Source organism: Salvelinus fontinalis, chromosome 8 (assembly GCF_029448725.1).
Source record: "Salvelinus fontinalis isolate EN_2023a chromosome 8, ASM2944872v1, whole genome shotgun sequence".
Classification (NCBI taxonomy): Eukaryota; Metazoa; Chordata; class Actinopteri; order Salmoniformes; family Salmonidae; genus Salvelinus; species Salvelinus fontinalis.
Window position 1 is genome coordinate 11,098,951 of NC_074672.1, and position 13,669 is coordinate 11,112,619.

Here is a 13,669-nt window from a genome sequence, read left to right on the forward strand (position 1 = left end):
CATTAGCCAACGAGGGTCAATGGTGTGTTAAAGAAACAGAAATGCGCGCTAAGCTAAAACCTGAAGAAACAATATTGTAAAACATAATGGAAGGAGATGACAGTGTGACCCACTACTACCCACTGTGAATGTTACTCGAAGCCTGACGAAGAACTTCTGGTCGAAACGCTGCACTGGAGAATCAAACAACTGAAACATCAAACAATGTGCGGGCGTATGTGCGGGCATGTGTGCGCGTGCGTGTTTGCGTGATGTGTCGGTCCTTACTGGGGACTCCAGTTACGAGACGTAGGGGCCTGAGCACCCTGAATGCTCTGAGGGCCTTCATATCTAACCCTCCTCCCTTCTCCATGTGAATGCCTGCTAGATAGTTGATGGTGTCCAGGGCGATGGTGAAGAGGCTGCAGGAGAAAAACAACAGACAGAATTAGTAACTGGTGACACTTTTACTGTAGGCTCACTAGGTACGCATTCATAAAGCCTTTATAACAGCTACATAGGACATTATAGAGTGGCATGCAACTAACTGATTACCACAGAGATACTAAACAATCGACTTTCTCTGTAACCCTTTACCTGAAACCAACTAAAGCCAAGCATAATGCATTGTGGTGTGGTTGTAATGCATTGTGGTGTGGTTGTAATGCATTGTGGTGTGGTTGTAATGCATTGTGGTGTGGTTGTAATGCATTGTGGTGTGGTTGTAATGCATTGTGGTGTGGTTGTAATGCATTGTGGTGTGGTTGTAATGCATTGTGGTGTGGTTGTAATGCATTGTGGTGTGGTTGTAATGCATTGTGGTGTGGTTGTAATGCATTGTGGTGTGGTTGTAATGCATTGTGGTGTGGTTGTAATGCATTCTGGCGTGGTTGTAATGCATTGTGGTGTGGTTGTAATGCATTCTGGTGTGGTTGTAATGCATTGTGGTGTGGTTGTAATGCATTGTGGTGTGGTTGTAATGCATTCTGGTGTGGTTGTAATGCATTGTGGTGTGGTTGTAATGCATTCTGGTGTGGTTGTAATGCATTGTGGTGTGGTTGTAATGCATTGTGGTGTGGTTGTAATGCATTGTGGTGTGGTTGTAATGCATTGTGGTGTGGTTGTAATGCATTGTGGTGTGGTTGTAATGCATTGTGGTGTGGTTGTAATGCATTGTGGTGTGGTTGTAATGCATTGTGGTGTGGTTGTAATGCATTGTGGTGTGGTTGTAATGCATTGGGGTGTGGTTGTAATGCATTGGGGTGTGGTTGTAATGCATTCTGGTGTGGTTGTAATGCATTGTGGTGTGGTTGTAATGCATTGTGGTGTGGTTGTAATGCATTGTGGTGTGGTTGTAATGCATTGTGGTGTGGTTGTAATGCATTGTGGTGTGGTTGTAATGCATTGTGGTGTGGTTGTAATGCATTGTGGTGTGGTTGTAATGCATTGTGGTGTGGTTGTAATGCATTGTGGTGTGGTTGTAATGCATTGTGGTGTGGTTGTAATGCATTCTGGTGTGGTTGTAATGCATTGTGGTGTGGTTGTAATGCATTCTGGTGTGGTTGTAATGCATTGTGGTGTGGTTGTAATGCATTGTGGTGTGGTTGTAATGCATTCTGGTGTGGTTGTAATGCATTGTGGTGTGGTTGTAATGCATTCTGGTGTGGTTGTAATGCATTGTGGTGTGGTTGTAATGCATTGTGGTGTGGTTGTAATGCATTGTGGTGTGGTTGTAATGCATTGTGGTGTGGTTGTAATGCATTGTGGTGTGGTTGTAATGCATTGTGGTGTGGTTGTAATGCATTGTGGTGTGGTTGTAATGCATTGTGGTGTGGTTGTAATGCATTGTGGTGTGGTTGTAATGCATTGTGGTGTGGTTGTAATGCATTGGGGTGTGGTTGTAATGCATTCTGGTGTGGTTGTAATGCATTGTGGTGTGGTTGTAATGCATTGTGGTGTGGTTGTAATGCATTGTGGTGTGGTTGTAATGCATTGTGGTGTGGTTGTAATGCATTGTGGTGTGGTTGTAATGCATTGTGGTGTGGTTGTAATGCATTATGGTGTGGTTGTAATGCATTGTGGTGTGGTTGTAATGCATTCTGGTGTGGTTGTAATGCATTGTGGTGTGGTTGTAATGCATTGTGGTGTGGTTGTAATGCATTGTGGTGTGGTTGTAATGCATTGTGGTGTGGTTGTAATGCATTGTGGTGTGGTTGTAATGCATTGTGGTGTGGTTGTAATGCATTGTGGTGTGGTTGTAATGCATTGTGGTGTGGTTGTAATGCATTGTGGTGTGGTTGTAATGCATTGTGGTGTGGTTGTAATGCATTGTGGTGTGGTTGTAATGCATTCTGGTGTGGTTGTAATGCATTATGGTGTGGTTGTAATGCATTGTGGTGTGGTTGTAATGCATTCTGGTGTGGTTGTAATGCATTATGGTGTGGTTGTAATGCATTGTGGTGTGGTTGTAATGCATTGTGGTGTGGTTGTAATGCATTGTGGTGTGGTTGTAATGCATTGTGGTGTGGTTGTAATGCATTCTGGTGTGGTTGTAATGCATTATGGTGTGGTTGTAATGCATTGTGGTGTGGTTGTAATGCATTGTGGTGTGGTTGTAATGCATTGTGGTGTGGTTGTAATGCATTGTGGTGTGGTTGTAATGCATTGTGGTGTGGTTGTAATGCATTATGGTGTGGTTGTAATGCATTGTGGTGTGGTTGTAATGCATTGTGGTGTGGTTGTAATGCATTGTGGTGTGGTTGTAATGCATTGTGGTGTGGTTGTAATGCATTGTGGTGTGGTTGTAATGCATTGTGGTGTGGTTGTAATGCATTGTGGTGTGGTTGTAATGCATTATGGTGTGGTTGTAATGCATTGTGGTGTGGTTGTAATGCATTGTGGTGTGGTTGTAATGCATTGCGGTGTGGTTGTAATGCATTGCGGTGTGGTTGTAATGCATTGTGGTGTGGTTGTAATGCATTGTGGTGTGGTTGTAATGCATTGTGGTGTGGTTGTAATGCATTGTGGTGTGGTTGTAATGCATTGTGGTGTGGTTGTAATGCATTGTGGTGTGGTTGTAATGCATTGTGGTGTGGTTGTAATGCATTGTGGTGTGGTTGTAATGCATTGTGGTGTGGTTGTAATGCATTGTGGTGTGGTTGTAATGCATTGTGGTGTGGTTGTAATGCATTGTATGCCCCCTTTATAATCTACTGGCATAAAACTGAATGTGACCGGAATACGCTGTTGTGCAGACCCAAACCATACAGTGCTAGCTTGATTGATTGGCTTCCATACGGAGCCCTCCCATTGGGCACGTCTTACCCCATGAAGACAATGACGAAGTCCAGTAAGTTCCAAGCGTTCCGTAGATAGGCTCCCTCGTGGAATACAAAGCCGTACGCTATTATCTTCAGAAAGCACTCTAACGTAAAGATCACCAGGAAGATATACTCCAGACTCTCCTGAAAGAGAAAGACACGAAAACCCTGGCAATGAGACTCTTTACAAAACTCGCCGTCTTTATTTATCCATTAGAAAAGAGACCTTGGGAATTTGTCCCAATTTGCAGTTGTAAAGCTCACGCACAACATACACACACAACAGGCTGGGGTCAGATTTGATACCCAACTCCCTGGTCTTACACCTTTCATTTTAGGGAAGCAAAGAGCCCATCTGCCCGAAAAGACCTATCGATGCCAGTTAGTTCAATAGAGGATAAAAGGCATTTCAAGGCCCACTCTGTGATATTTACCGCTGTTTTTTTCTTCATTAACGACATATGAACATAGGAGTGAGCGTTTAAGGAAAAATGATTGGGGTCACTGAAACCTTTGACACAATCGGCTGCTGTAGAATCAAACGGGCTTTAACGGTATTAGATTTGCCAGCTTGTTCTCTCGCGACAGCTCTGATTAGAAAGGGTCCTAGACAGGGTTTAAAGGGATGACGCTGACTCAGTAAGAGGGACGTATGGTGAGACTGGGTGCCATTGTAGTTCAACTGTCTGACCTTTGTCAGCTACACACACACACTGGCTCACATACTAACATACGAGCTCTCACATAAACAGTACGCTGAGGAAAAGTAGGATGTTTTGTAACCAAAGGTTATTAAGGACACAGATAATCTTCTTTGACTCATCATTCATTTGAGCTGATAATGCTACAGACGATAAGTTAGATAAACATTTGATTCCCTGTGGTATTAGCTCTAGCATTGATAGTGTCAGGAAGAGCAGGCAAACACACACATAACAGCACCATGTAGGGTGTCCCTCTGTCTCTATACACACACCGTGGTGGTCGCTAGACCAGACAGGCAGAGGAACTGTGGAACACACAACAACTGCAACGTGACAGACTACATTTACGACAGCTACTTTTCGTAGACTACATCTCTGTGTTGACAATTCTCTCCTTCACAAATCACTTCCAAGGAGTTCAGTTAGTTCCTGGTTCCCCTGACTGAAACAAACCGATTGGATGGATTAAAATAGCTATTCTAAATGTTTTCCACACTGTATTGGCTGGTATGTCTGTGCAGTGAAGAACAGTCACAGAACTAAACCCTGCTTGAGTTACAGTTTGGCCAGGTCTCCATTGAGAAAGAGCTCTTCTAACCTCAAATGGGACTTCCTGGTTAAATAAAGGTTAAATAATGGAATTAGTGAAAAGTGATTTGTCTTGTATATAGCAGCATTGCAGTTGGCTCAGAGTTACTCATCGTTACTCACTGCTTATACTTATTAGTAGTCAATATTCAGATTAACTATTTGCATGTACTGTAGATCTGATTGGTAAAATTACTTCAATAGCCAGTGTCCTTCTACAGAATGAAACTAACACCACCGAGGTTGTTAGGACAGACAAACGCTCCAACAAGTCAGTTCATCAAATTCCTGCCCTGCTAGAGCTGCCCGTCCGAATGCATAGTGCCAACCGTAAAGTTTGTTGGAGGAGGAATAATGGTCTGGGGCTGTTTTTCATGGTTTGGTCTAGGCCCCTTAGTTCCAGTGAAGGGAAATCTTAATGCGACAGCATACAATGACATTCTAGACGATTCTGTTCTTCCAACTTTGTGGCAACAGTTTGAGGAAGGCTCTTTCCTGTTTCAGCATGACAATGCCCCCGTGCACAAAGCGAGGTCCATACAGAAATGGTTTGTCTAGTTTGGTGTGGAAGAACTTGATTGGCCTGATCAGAGCTCTGACCTCAACCCCATCAAACACCTTTGGGATGAATTAGAACGCAGAATGCAAGCCAGGCCTAATCGTCCAACTTCAGTGCCTGACCTGACTAATGCTCTTGTGGCTGAATGGAAGCAAGTCCCAGAAACAATGTTCCGACATCTAGTGGAAAGCCTTCCCAGAAGAGTGGAGGATGTTAAAGCAGCAAAGGTGGGACCAACTCCATATTAATGCCCATGATATGGAATGAGATGTTCAACAAAAAGGTGTCCACATTCTTTTGGTCATGTAGTGATGTATATATATATCACCTCATGGATATATACTGTGTAATCCCACTGTGTTTTTCACTTTAAAGTGGGTGTACTGTGTGTGTGTGAATATAAAGTGGGTGTACTCTGTGTGTATATATATATATATATATACACACACACGCACACCCACTTTAAAGTGAATTACACAGTGGGACAGTATGTGTAAGTATCTGACTGAGTGTTTCCAGTGACAGTGCTGTGCGTCCATGAGGTGATGCTGACTGTGAATGCACGTCGACACACTTCTTCTAACAACCAGGGAGGGTGGGCTTCAGACCAGAAGCAATACTACTTGAACCCCGGTCTTATACGCTTACTTCTGACGACCAGGGGGAGAGTGGGTTTGCTTCTTCAGAGCCCAGCGCACAGCTCCTGTTTCAGTCCTCGCATCCTTGGAATGACTCACTCACTGAGGAGCTGGTGGGTGGGCTGAGAGCCAGCCGAGGGCCAGCTGAGAGACGAGTCATACAGGATTAATCAGGGAAGCATTAGGAGATCTAATGCCAAATCAGATCTAATGACAGGAATGGCCAGATGGATCATGCTGGGGTTGTAATCTAGAGTGATGAGATGGGTGTGTATCCTATGGATGGACAACACATTAACAGTATACTGTATGTTGGCCATGGTAGTGTTACTCTGTTGTGGTGAAAGGAGGTGGAACGTGGATCATGACAGAGTTCCATTTAGCAGATGCTTTTATTCAAAGCGATTTACAGTAGTGCTTGTATAATTCTTTCCATATGGATGACCCCAGCGGAAGTCGAACACACAATCCTGGCGCTGCAAGTGTCGTGCTCTACTAACTGAGACACGCAGCACCATGGCACAGGCACCTAGTTTCCATGTTGCAGAACTAGGGAGAGCCAGAAACAGGGTTTGTGAACTTGGGAGCGCTAGCTAGCTATGTGGCGCTAAGTGGCAGTTGGTGCACTGGGTGTTCCATCTAAACATTCTGTACAATAGGAGTGCCTAAGGTCAGTCTGTCAGGGTCATAGGCTGCCAAAAAATAACGCAATATATGCCACAACAGGTGTAAATATAAGGGTCAGCACAGTGTTTACGAACACATTATAACATATTATGACAAGTTATGTCAGATTATGATATGGTTATGACAGTGTCATAATGTGTTATGATGCTGGGTGTCAAGTAAAGTGTTACCGTTTCAACTAATAATTATTAACTGGTTCCACAGCCTTTTTTTGTTTACTCAAATGTTTGGTCCAAGTGTTACCTTAACAACAACAAAAAACAAAAATGATGTGTTTGCTCAACTGAAACAAGTCCGTGCAACTAGTTACACACACACAAACAGTATTTTAAACATACAACGCTTTCAATGTACATATTTGTCACACGTTGACATGCATTATTACATTGTGCATGTTCATTTATACTGTAATTATTATTCAACCTGTTCCCAACTGGGATTTGAACTCACAAACTCTTGGTTCACGGCATTCCAATCTTACAGCTACGCCACCATGTCAATTATCAGTTAATCTGACTAGACTCTCTTCATTGATTTCATTTGGTTATTTCTGTAATTTGAGTTTTTTTCTGGACAGTTGCATATTATTCAGTTTTAATGCAACTCCTTAATCACGAGGATAAATAAAATAGTTTATCTTGAGTGTACTTCTAGCAGAGTTGAGATTTACTTTGAAGTGCATAGTGTAGCAACACAGGTGAAATCAGTCATTGACTGAGATATGTTGGCCTAGCTGTAAGATTGTAATGCCGTGAACCAAGAGGTTGCGAGTTCAAATCCCAGGTGAGGACATGTTGAATATGAATTACTGTAGAAATGAACATGCACAATGTAATCATGAATAGCAACGTGTGTCAAATATGTATGTTGAAAACATTGTATGTTAAAAGCCCTGTCTGTGTGTAGAACTACACTGTACAAAAATATAAGTGCAACATGTAAGATGTTGGTTTCATGAGCTGAAATAAAAGATCCTAGAAATATTCCATATGCACAAAAAGCTTATTTCTCTTTAATTTTGTGCACATATTTGTGAAATCCATAGATTACGACATAATGAATTTATTTCAATTGACTGATTTCCTTATATGAAATGAAAATCGTTGAAATTGTTACATGTTGCGTTTATATTTTTGTTCAGTATAGTTCTCTCTTGTTTGGCCAATGTTTTGGGTTATTCACGTAACACTTGGGCCGAGAAAAAAACCTGCAGAACCAGTTACTTAAAAATAATGAGTCGAAACAACAAGATTTATTTTACATTGCATGCTCTGCGCCTGATCTGAAAGCCTGTCTCTGATCTTCGGAGACAATCCTTACACACATAGCCACTCTCCAGTATCGTCGACTAGTTATCTCAAGACACTTTCAAATATTCCTTCAGAAATCCCCTAAATTAAGAGGTGAGTGTATGGAAAAACCTCCTGGGTTGTGGGGTTATGTACAAGTATAACCCACCGACTCAGATCTATGGCCTGCACCGTACTCCCACACCCACAGCAGTACATCAACACACACCTATGAGAACAGGCCTAAATATAAAGCCTCAGGACGCTCCTCAGACCAGGCTAGGGAGGGCTAACGCCTGTCTTGCCTTACAGTCACTGAGTGTTATAAATGTTGGAGACATTAACAGTCACCTGCTATTTAGAGTGTGATCAATTTATTAAAACGATATCTGATCGACAGATATATTATTAGGTGCTGTTGGTACTTAGCCTGGGTGCCTGTCTATTTCAGTATAGATTTGAGCTGGTAAGGGAGCAGTTCAGACTGGCACCCAGCCTAGTTGATAGCGTAGCGGTGTTAAGATGATGAGCGGCTGTTGTCCAGTGTATGCGGACGGAAATCACATCCAGGCTAATCTTGGAACCCAGAAACAAATCTCTCCAGCTAACAGTCTGTCATGAGCGACTATATCCACACTAATGTCACGGTCTCATTTACCATGCTGGTGTGACACTGTCAAAAACCAAGACTCCAAAATCTCAACCTCATACTTTGAAAACAAAAAAACTCATTATAACTTTCAGTATATTTCCACGTTGTCCTACGTATAGCACTGTCTTAGCTCTGGAGGCATGTTGAGGATGAGGATGGGACTCAAGGGGCCGATGTACTATAGCTGGAGCGGTTAGCTGCTGGACAGGACAGTCTGACCTTGCGATGACTCGAAAGGGAAAGCACTGAGATGACCAACTGACTATGACCAAACACTTTGTTTCAAAGGAGATTACTTGGATTTCAAGCATTTGTGCCATGTATTAGCCTACCAGTCATACGCTAAGGATAGAAGGACACAGCTGTTGTTGTCCAACTGATGACCATCAGTTTGTTCAACATGCCTTAGTTGCAATCAGCCACAAAATACCCTCTTACTGCACGTTGATGTGACATCACTCCACTGGGAAAACCCCAAATGTAGCCTCAACTGTGGGGTCATTGGAGTCAACACGGGCCAGCAGGTATTCCTAATGTATGGTATACTCTGTGCATGTCATAATTATGTTACAATCAGAACAGCTTTACACACACAAACTGAAGATCAGGTCAGTAGGTTCTCACCAGGCTGGTGTTGGTAGCGTTGTTGTCATCTTCAGGCATGGGTAGGAACACAGCCAAGGCCACACAGTTGGCAAAGATGGTCAGCAGGATGATGATCTCAAAGGGTCTGGAGAGGACGGCTCAGGAAGACAACAACCAGGCAGATACACACAGGGCTAATATTGAATATGAGACTGGAGCAGACAGGAACATTGCGCTATTGAGAGATATGCTCTTGTTGTGGATTTCACTGTGACGCTTCCAGAGATAGACCTTGATGGTGAAAACAGTCAAATTATTTCCTTCTTTTTTTTGCGTCTGCATGTCTTTGAACCGATTATTTTAAAATCGTACGCAGAAGAAGTTCTAAATGTAATTCAGTTGCTACTGGCAGCCTGCATTAAACCTGTTGGCCTTGAGATACTCAGTGAGGGCGCAGCACTGAGCTAGCCTCTAAATCGAAATGCACAACAGATTTGAGCCAATGTCTTTTAAGTAGTTGAACATGTTCTTAGTCCAACTTTGTGAAAGTGAAAAACTGACACATTTTCATTTTTGTCAAAAACAACTTTATATCAAATTAGTGCCTTTGATTTGATAGCCTGCACATGTGCAGTTCGACGCGAGGTGACCGTTAGAGCCGATGACGTGTTTCTGAGCATGAGCTTAGCTAGCTAACATCGCCTTGAAAACAAGTGTGATCCGGGATTTCTATTGGGGAAGCAGTTTCTGCCTATCTTCATACTGTACTGTCTTTGATTTTATGTCAACATGAAACACCATTTTAGCAAACTAAAACCGACTTCCTGAGCTTCAAATGGGCCATTGAGTCTTCACATAGGAATTCATGGTGTGAAATCCTCAATCACTTTGTTCATATAAAGTTGTACCTGACCCATCATTTTTTGTATTACTGTCCCCAGTGGCAAAAAGTGACATCCCAAAAAACACAAAAACTATACAACACCAATGGCTTCTAGCCTCCCACGCATACTTTCTGTCCCTAACTGAAACTAAATAATATAAAAACGAAAGAAATATTTTTCAGAAAACTTAAACTAAATAACTACGAGCTAATCAGGTCTGAAAACGAACTAAAACGAAACTGAATCTAAAATTAAAACGAATATAAACGGACCATGAACCTGCCACAATCCTGCCCGCCCTTCTCATTCCCACCTCTAAGGGGAGCTATGTCAGAAATCCCCTGCCAGCTCAGCAGCAGTGTCTCAGTGTGATGCCACAGGACAGCTGCACTACTGACCACCAGCCCAGAATATTATCAAACCTTTTAAACACACTTTATACAAACTCAAATAAGTCCCAAGTCAAATGTTTGCCTATGATGATGAATTACTAAGGTCAGTCTCGCATGGCGTTGTGTCTGGCACATAGGAAAAGTCAATTTTACAAGTGTTGTAAAGAGTGTATATTTTTAGCTTCTATTTCTAGAACATTCTTCTGCTCTGAGTACCTGAGGCCTGGATTCTGTGAGCACAAAGCGATGTGTAAACAATCAAACTCTCTTTTCTTACAGTTGAATGTAAAGAGGATGTTTCATCCTAACAACTGACAATGCCAGAACATGCCTGCAGAAAAACAAAAGTAGGTGCCATCTGTAATCTATGAATAGGACATCCTGTCAATTGGCAAATCATTTTACAAACCATAATCTATGATGGAAACAAGCAGTGGATCTAAGAAATAACAATATCCATCTCCACCATCAAAAGTTCTGAACTGAAGACAAGCCTTTGCCTCTGGCCAGGAGAAATAGTGTCAACGAATACTAGATGAAATCTAGATGAAATGTTTTTATCAATGTATAACCAGCAGACAGCTATAGTATGCGAGACTGATCCGAAAACAGGGTGGAAACCCCCAGAGTAGGAAAACATCCTTCAACAACCTGTCTTCAGGATCAAGCTAACTGTCATAGACATAGAATAACTAGAATAGGTGGAAAAGCCCCTCAGCTCAGACCATGGCAATTTGAAAGTGCACCCAATAACACAGTAGATACCGTATATAATACCGTAGATATTATCGGTACTCAACTATATGATACTGGTAGAATATATAACTATTGGCTAACTGTGCCCTAACATTTCAACAATGCTCTTTCCACATAAAAGCAGCCAAGTCAGCCAGACACTTATCACTAAATAAACTGGCTTCATAAACTCTCGTTTTTTTAAAAATCGCGCAGGGTTAAGCCATGGATAAGCACCCTGGACAGTGAAAAGACTGGGTTACATATTTCACATAGACTCTGGGTGGGCAACCCAGGCAGGCTGCATAACAAAAGTTTTAACACCTACAAAAGTTCCTCAACAGAGATTTTAAAGAGGATTTTAGACATGGCTGCGCTTGGGAACTAAATGCACCAGCTGGGAAGTTCCCTGTTCAACTATTTGTACACTTTTAGCATGGCAGGCAGGCAGGCAGATTGCTTTTGCATATGTACTTGGTCTAAAAAAACATTTGGCAAGTAACACATTTAAAGTCTCTGAAATGTCCAAACGAGAGTGATCCTGTAGAATAGAAGGTTCAACCACCAAGCACATAAATGTTCTATAGAGAATATAGGCATGACATGAGTAGAGAGCATACAGAGAGTATAACACTCGACTTCGCCTCGGGCCTTAACTCCCGTGCCAATATATCCAACAAACACCGGGCTTCTCGGGCATTATCACTTAAATAAATCACATGGAACATTTCTTCAACAGAATCAAAGAGCAAGAGTCAGGATTGTGTTAAAGAGCGCAGGGTGCATGTGTGCGCGCATGCATTTCTGTATACTGTATGGGCCCTTAAAGGATACTTCCACTCTACGATGTTAATGCAGGCTTTTCTGAAAGGGTTTTTGAGAGTGAAGAAGAAGAGGGATCGGGCGGGGCGAGGGTTACCCCCCGTCGCCTGCATCTTCTTCAACTTCTCCCTCTGCTTCCTCTTCAGCTCCTCTTCGTTCATGATGAACGACGTCAACGCAGCCATCGCCGGCTCACCGTTGGCCGCCATACTGTCCTACTGTCCCGCCCGGGACAAAGCTTTTAAATCCTGGAAAGATACGTCCTCTCCTTTAATCACCACCAAATATTCCAGAAACGGTTGTATCTGCTACACAACTTTGTGTTGTGACTCCACTGTGGCCCCACTTTAGTTCCAGAACTTCCACAATCCTTAGGCACTCAGTTCTGTGCTCTCTTCTCTTCTGCCTCCACCCTCTTCCCTCTCTCTCCTTCTCTGAACAGGTACAGGACAGAGTGATCCACTTGGTCCAGGCTCCTGTTAGAGGAGAAAACTGCACCAGACCAGGAGAGGAAAACTTAGAGGAGCTGTCTGTGAGCTGCTTGAAGAACAGCAGTTGGCCCGGCCGCCTCCCTGATTTAAATATAGAGCGCTAACGATGGACTGACTGTAGCCATGCTTGGGGATGGAGGGTAGGGGGAATGACAGCGAGGGTGGGGGGGGGGGGGGGGCTGAGGAGGGGAGGGAGTAGAGGGGTAGCTAAGGGGGTTTTGGGGGGTGAGGGCGTGGGGGACGGTGCGCACAAGGAAGGAAGGGGGAAGCACGATCAGTCAGGGTAGAGGAAGTCCTCCCGAGGCAGCAGAAAAAACAACCTGTCCCCAAGAGAGACAGAGAAAGTGTGCAGCTGTCCCCCTACCAACTAGAGATCTAAAGAAGACTCTAATCTGTGAACATGAAGAAGAGGAAAGAGGGAGGCCAGGAAGGAGGTACTTGTAGCAGCTCTAGCGGCATTGTCTGAACACATGAAAAAGAAGAGAGGAGAAAAGAGGGAGGAGAGGGAGGAAAAGAGGTGTGGATGTTCTTTCTTGCCTTCAGTGGCCAGGGCAGGCTGACTTGTTGTGCTTCTGTGACACAGTGCAGACGGAGGAGAGTGTTTATACCATAGTACCAACCCAAACTAGTCTACAGTATAAACATTCTTCATCTGAACAGCACAGTGAGTTGGCAGGCAGGAACACAAAGGATGCATCCCAAATGCCACCCTACTCCCTATTTAGTGCGCTAGTTTTGACCAGGGCCCTGGCCAAAAGTAGTGCAATATATAGGGAATAGGGTCATTAGTGACGATTAAGAGTCTTCTCATGTTGTCATGATTTCTCTGAAGTGTTACACAACATATTGACCTGCTCTCGACACCACATTGATCTCGACACCATAATTCCACAGAACCCCTCTCCAGGATAGGGCAGGTGGCATGTCTAAACTGCATCAAAAGAATACCATTCACGACTTGTAACTTTCTATACCAAACAAAAAAAACACTACAACACACAAGCATTTAATTTAAACTTGTAAGGTTTATCATAAAGGCTGTGAAATAGCTTATAACAAGTCCTCTAGCTACTGCAACGTTGTTAAAAAAGACTAAGCTAAGTGTTCTGTTAACAAAATGTGCAGTTGGTAATTTTGTTCTTTGAACTATTTTCCCCCCAGGCCCAGCTAACAAAGATAGGCCTATATAAAATACCAAATGATGTGCTGCTATCTAGTGGTCATGAGTAATACAAGCACAACAGAAGATGAGGGATACGGCGTCAGAAAAAGGCGGTAAGCAACGCAAGTGACAACAAGGGCTCGAACATCATGAAGACAAAAGCGGCTTCAAACTATTTTACA

At 43.0% G+C, this 13,669-nt stretch overlaps 1 protein-coding gene across 1 annotated transcript in view; it reads right to left on the minus strand.

Annotated features, from left to right (window-relative positions):
- The window catches only part of LOC129860528 (dihydropyridine-sensitive L-type skeletal muscle calcium channel subunit alpha-1-like), a 42,470-nt gene extending 30,076 nt beyond the window's left edge, over positions 1-12,394 (minus strand). The window contains exons 1-4 of the mRNA XM_055931001.1: positions 11,847-12,394; positions 9,041-9,146; positions 3,304-3,443; positions 268-401 (exon numbers count right to left, since the gene is read on the minus strand). Coding sequence (XP_055786976.1) covers positions 268-401; positions 3,304-3,443; positions 9,041-9,146; positions 11,847-12,043 — 577 coding nt within the window. The 5' untranslated portion in view covers positions 12,044-12,394. The remainder of the gene's footprint in view (positions 1-267; positions 402-3,303; positions 3,444-9,040; positions 9,147-11,846) is intronic.
- Positions 12,395-13,669: the final 1,275 nt, after the last annotated feature.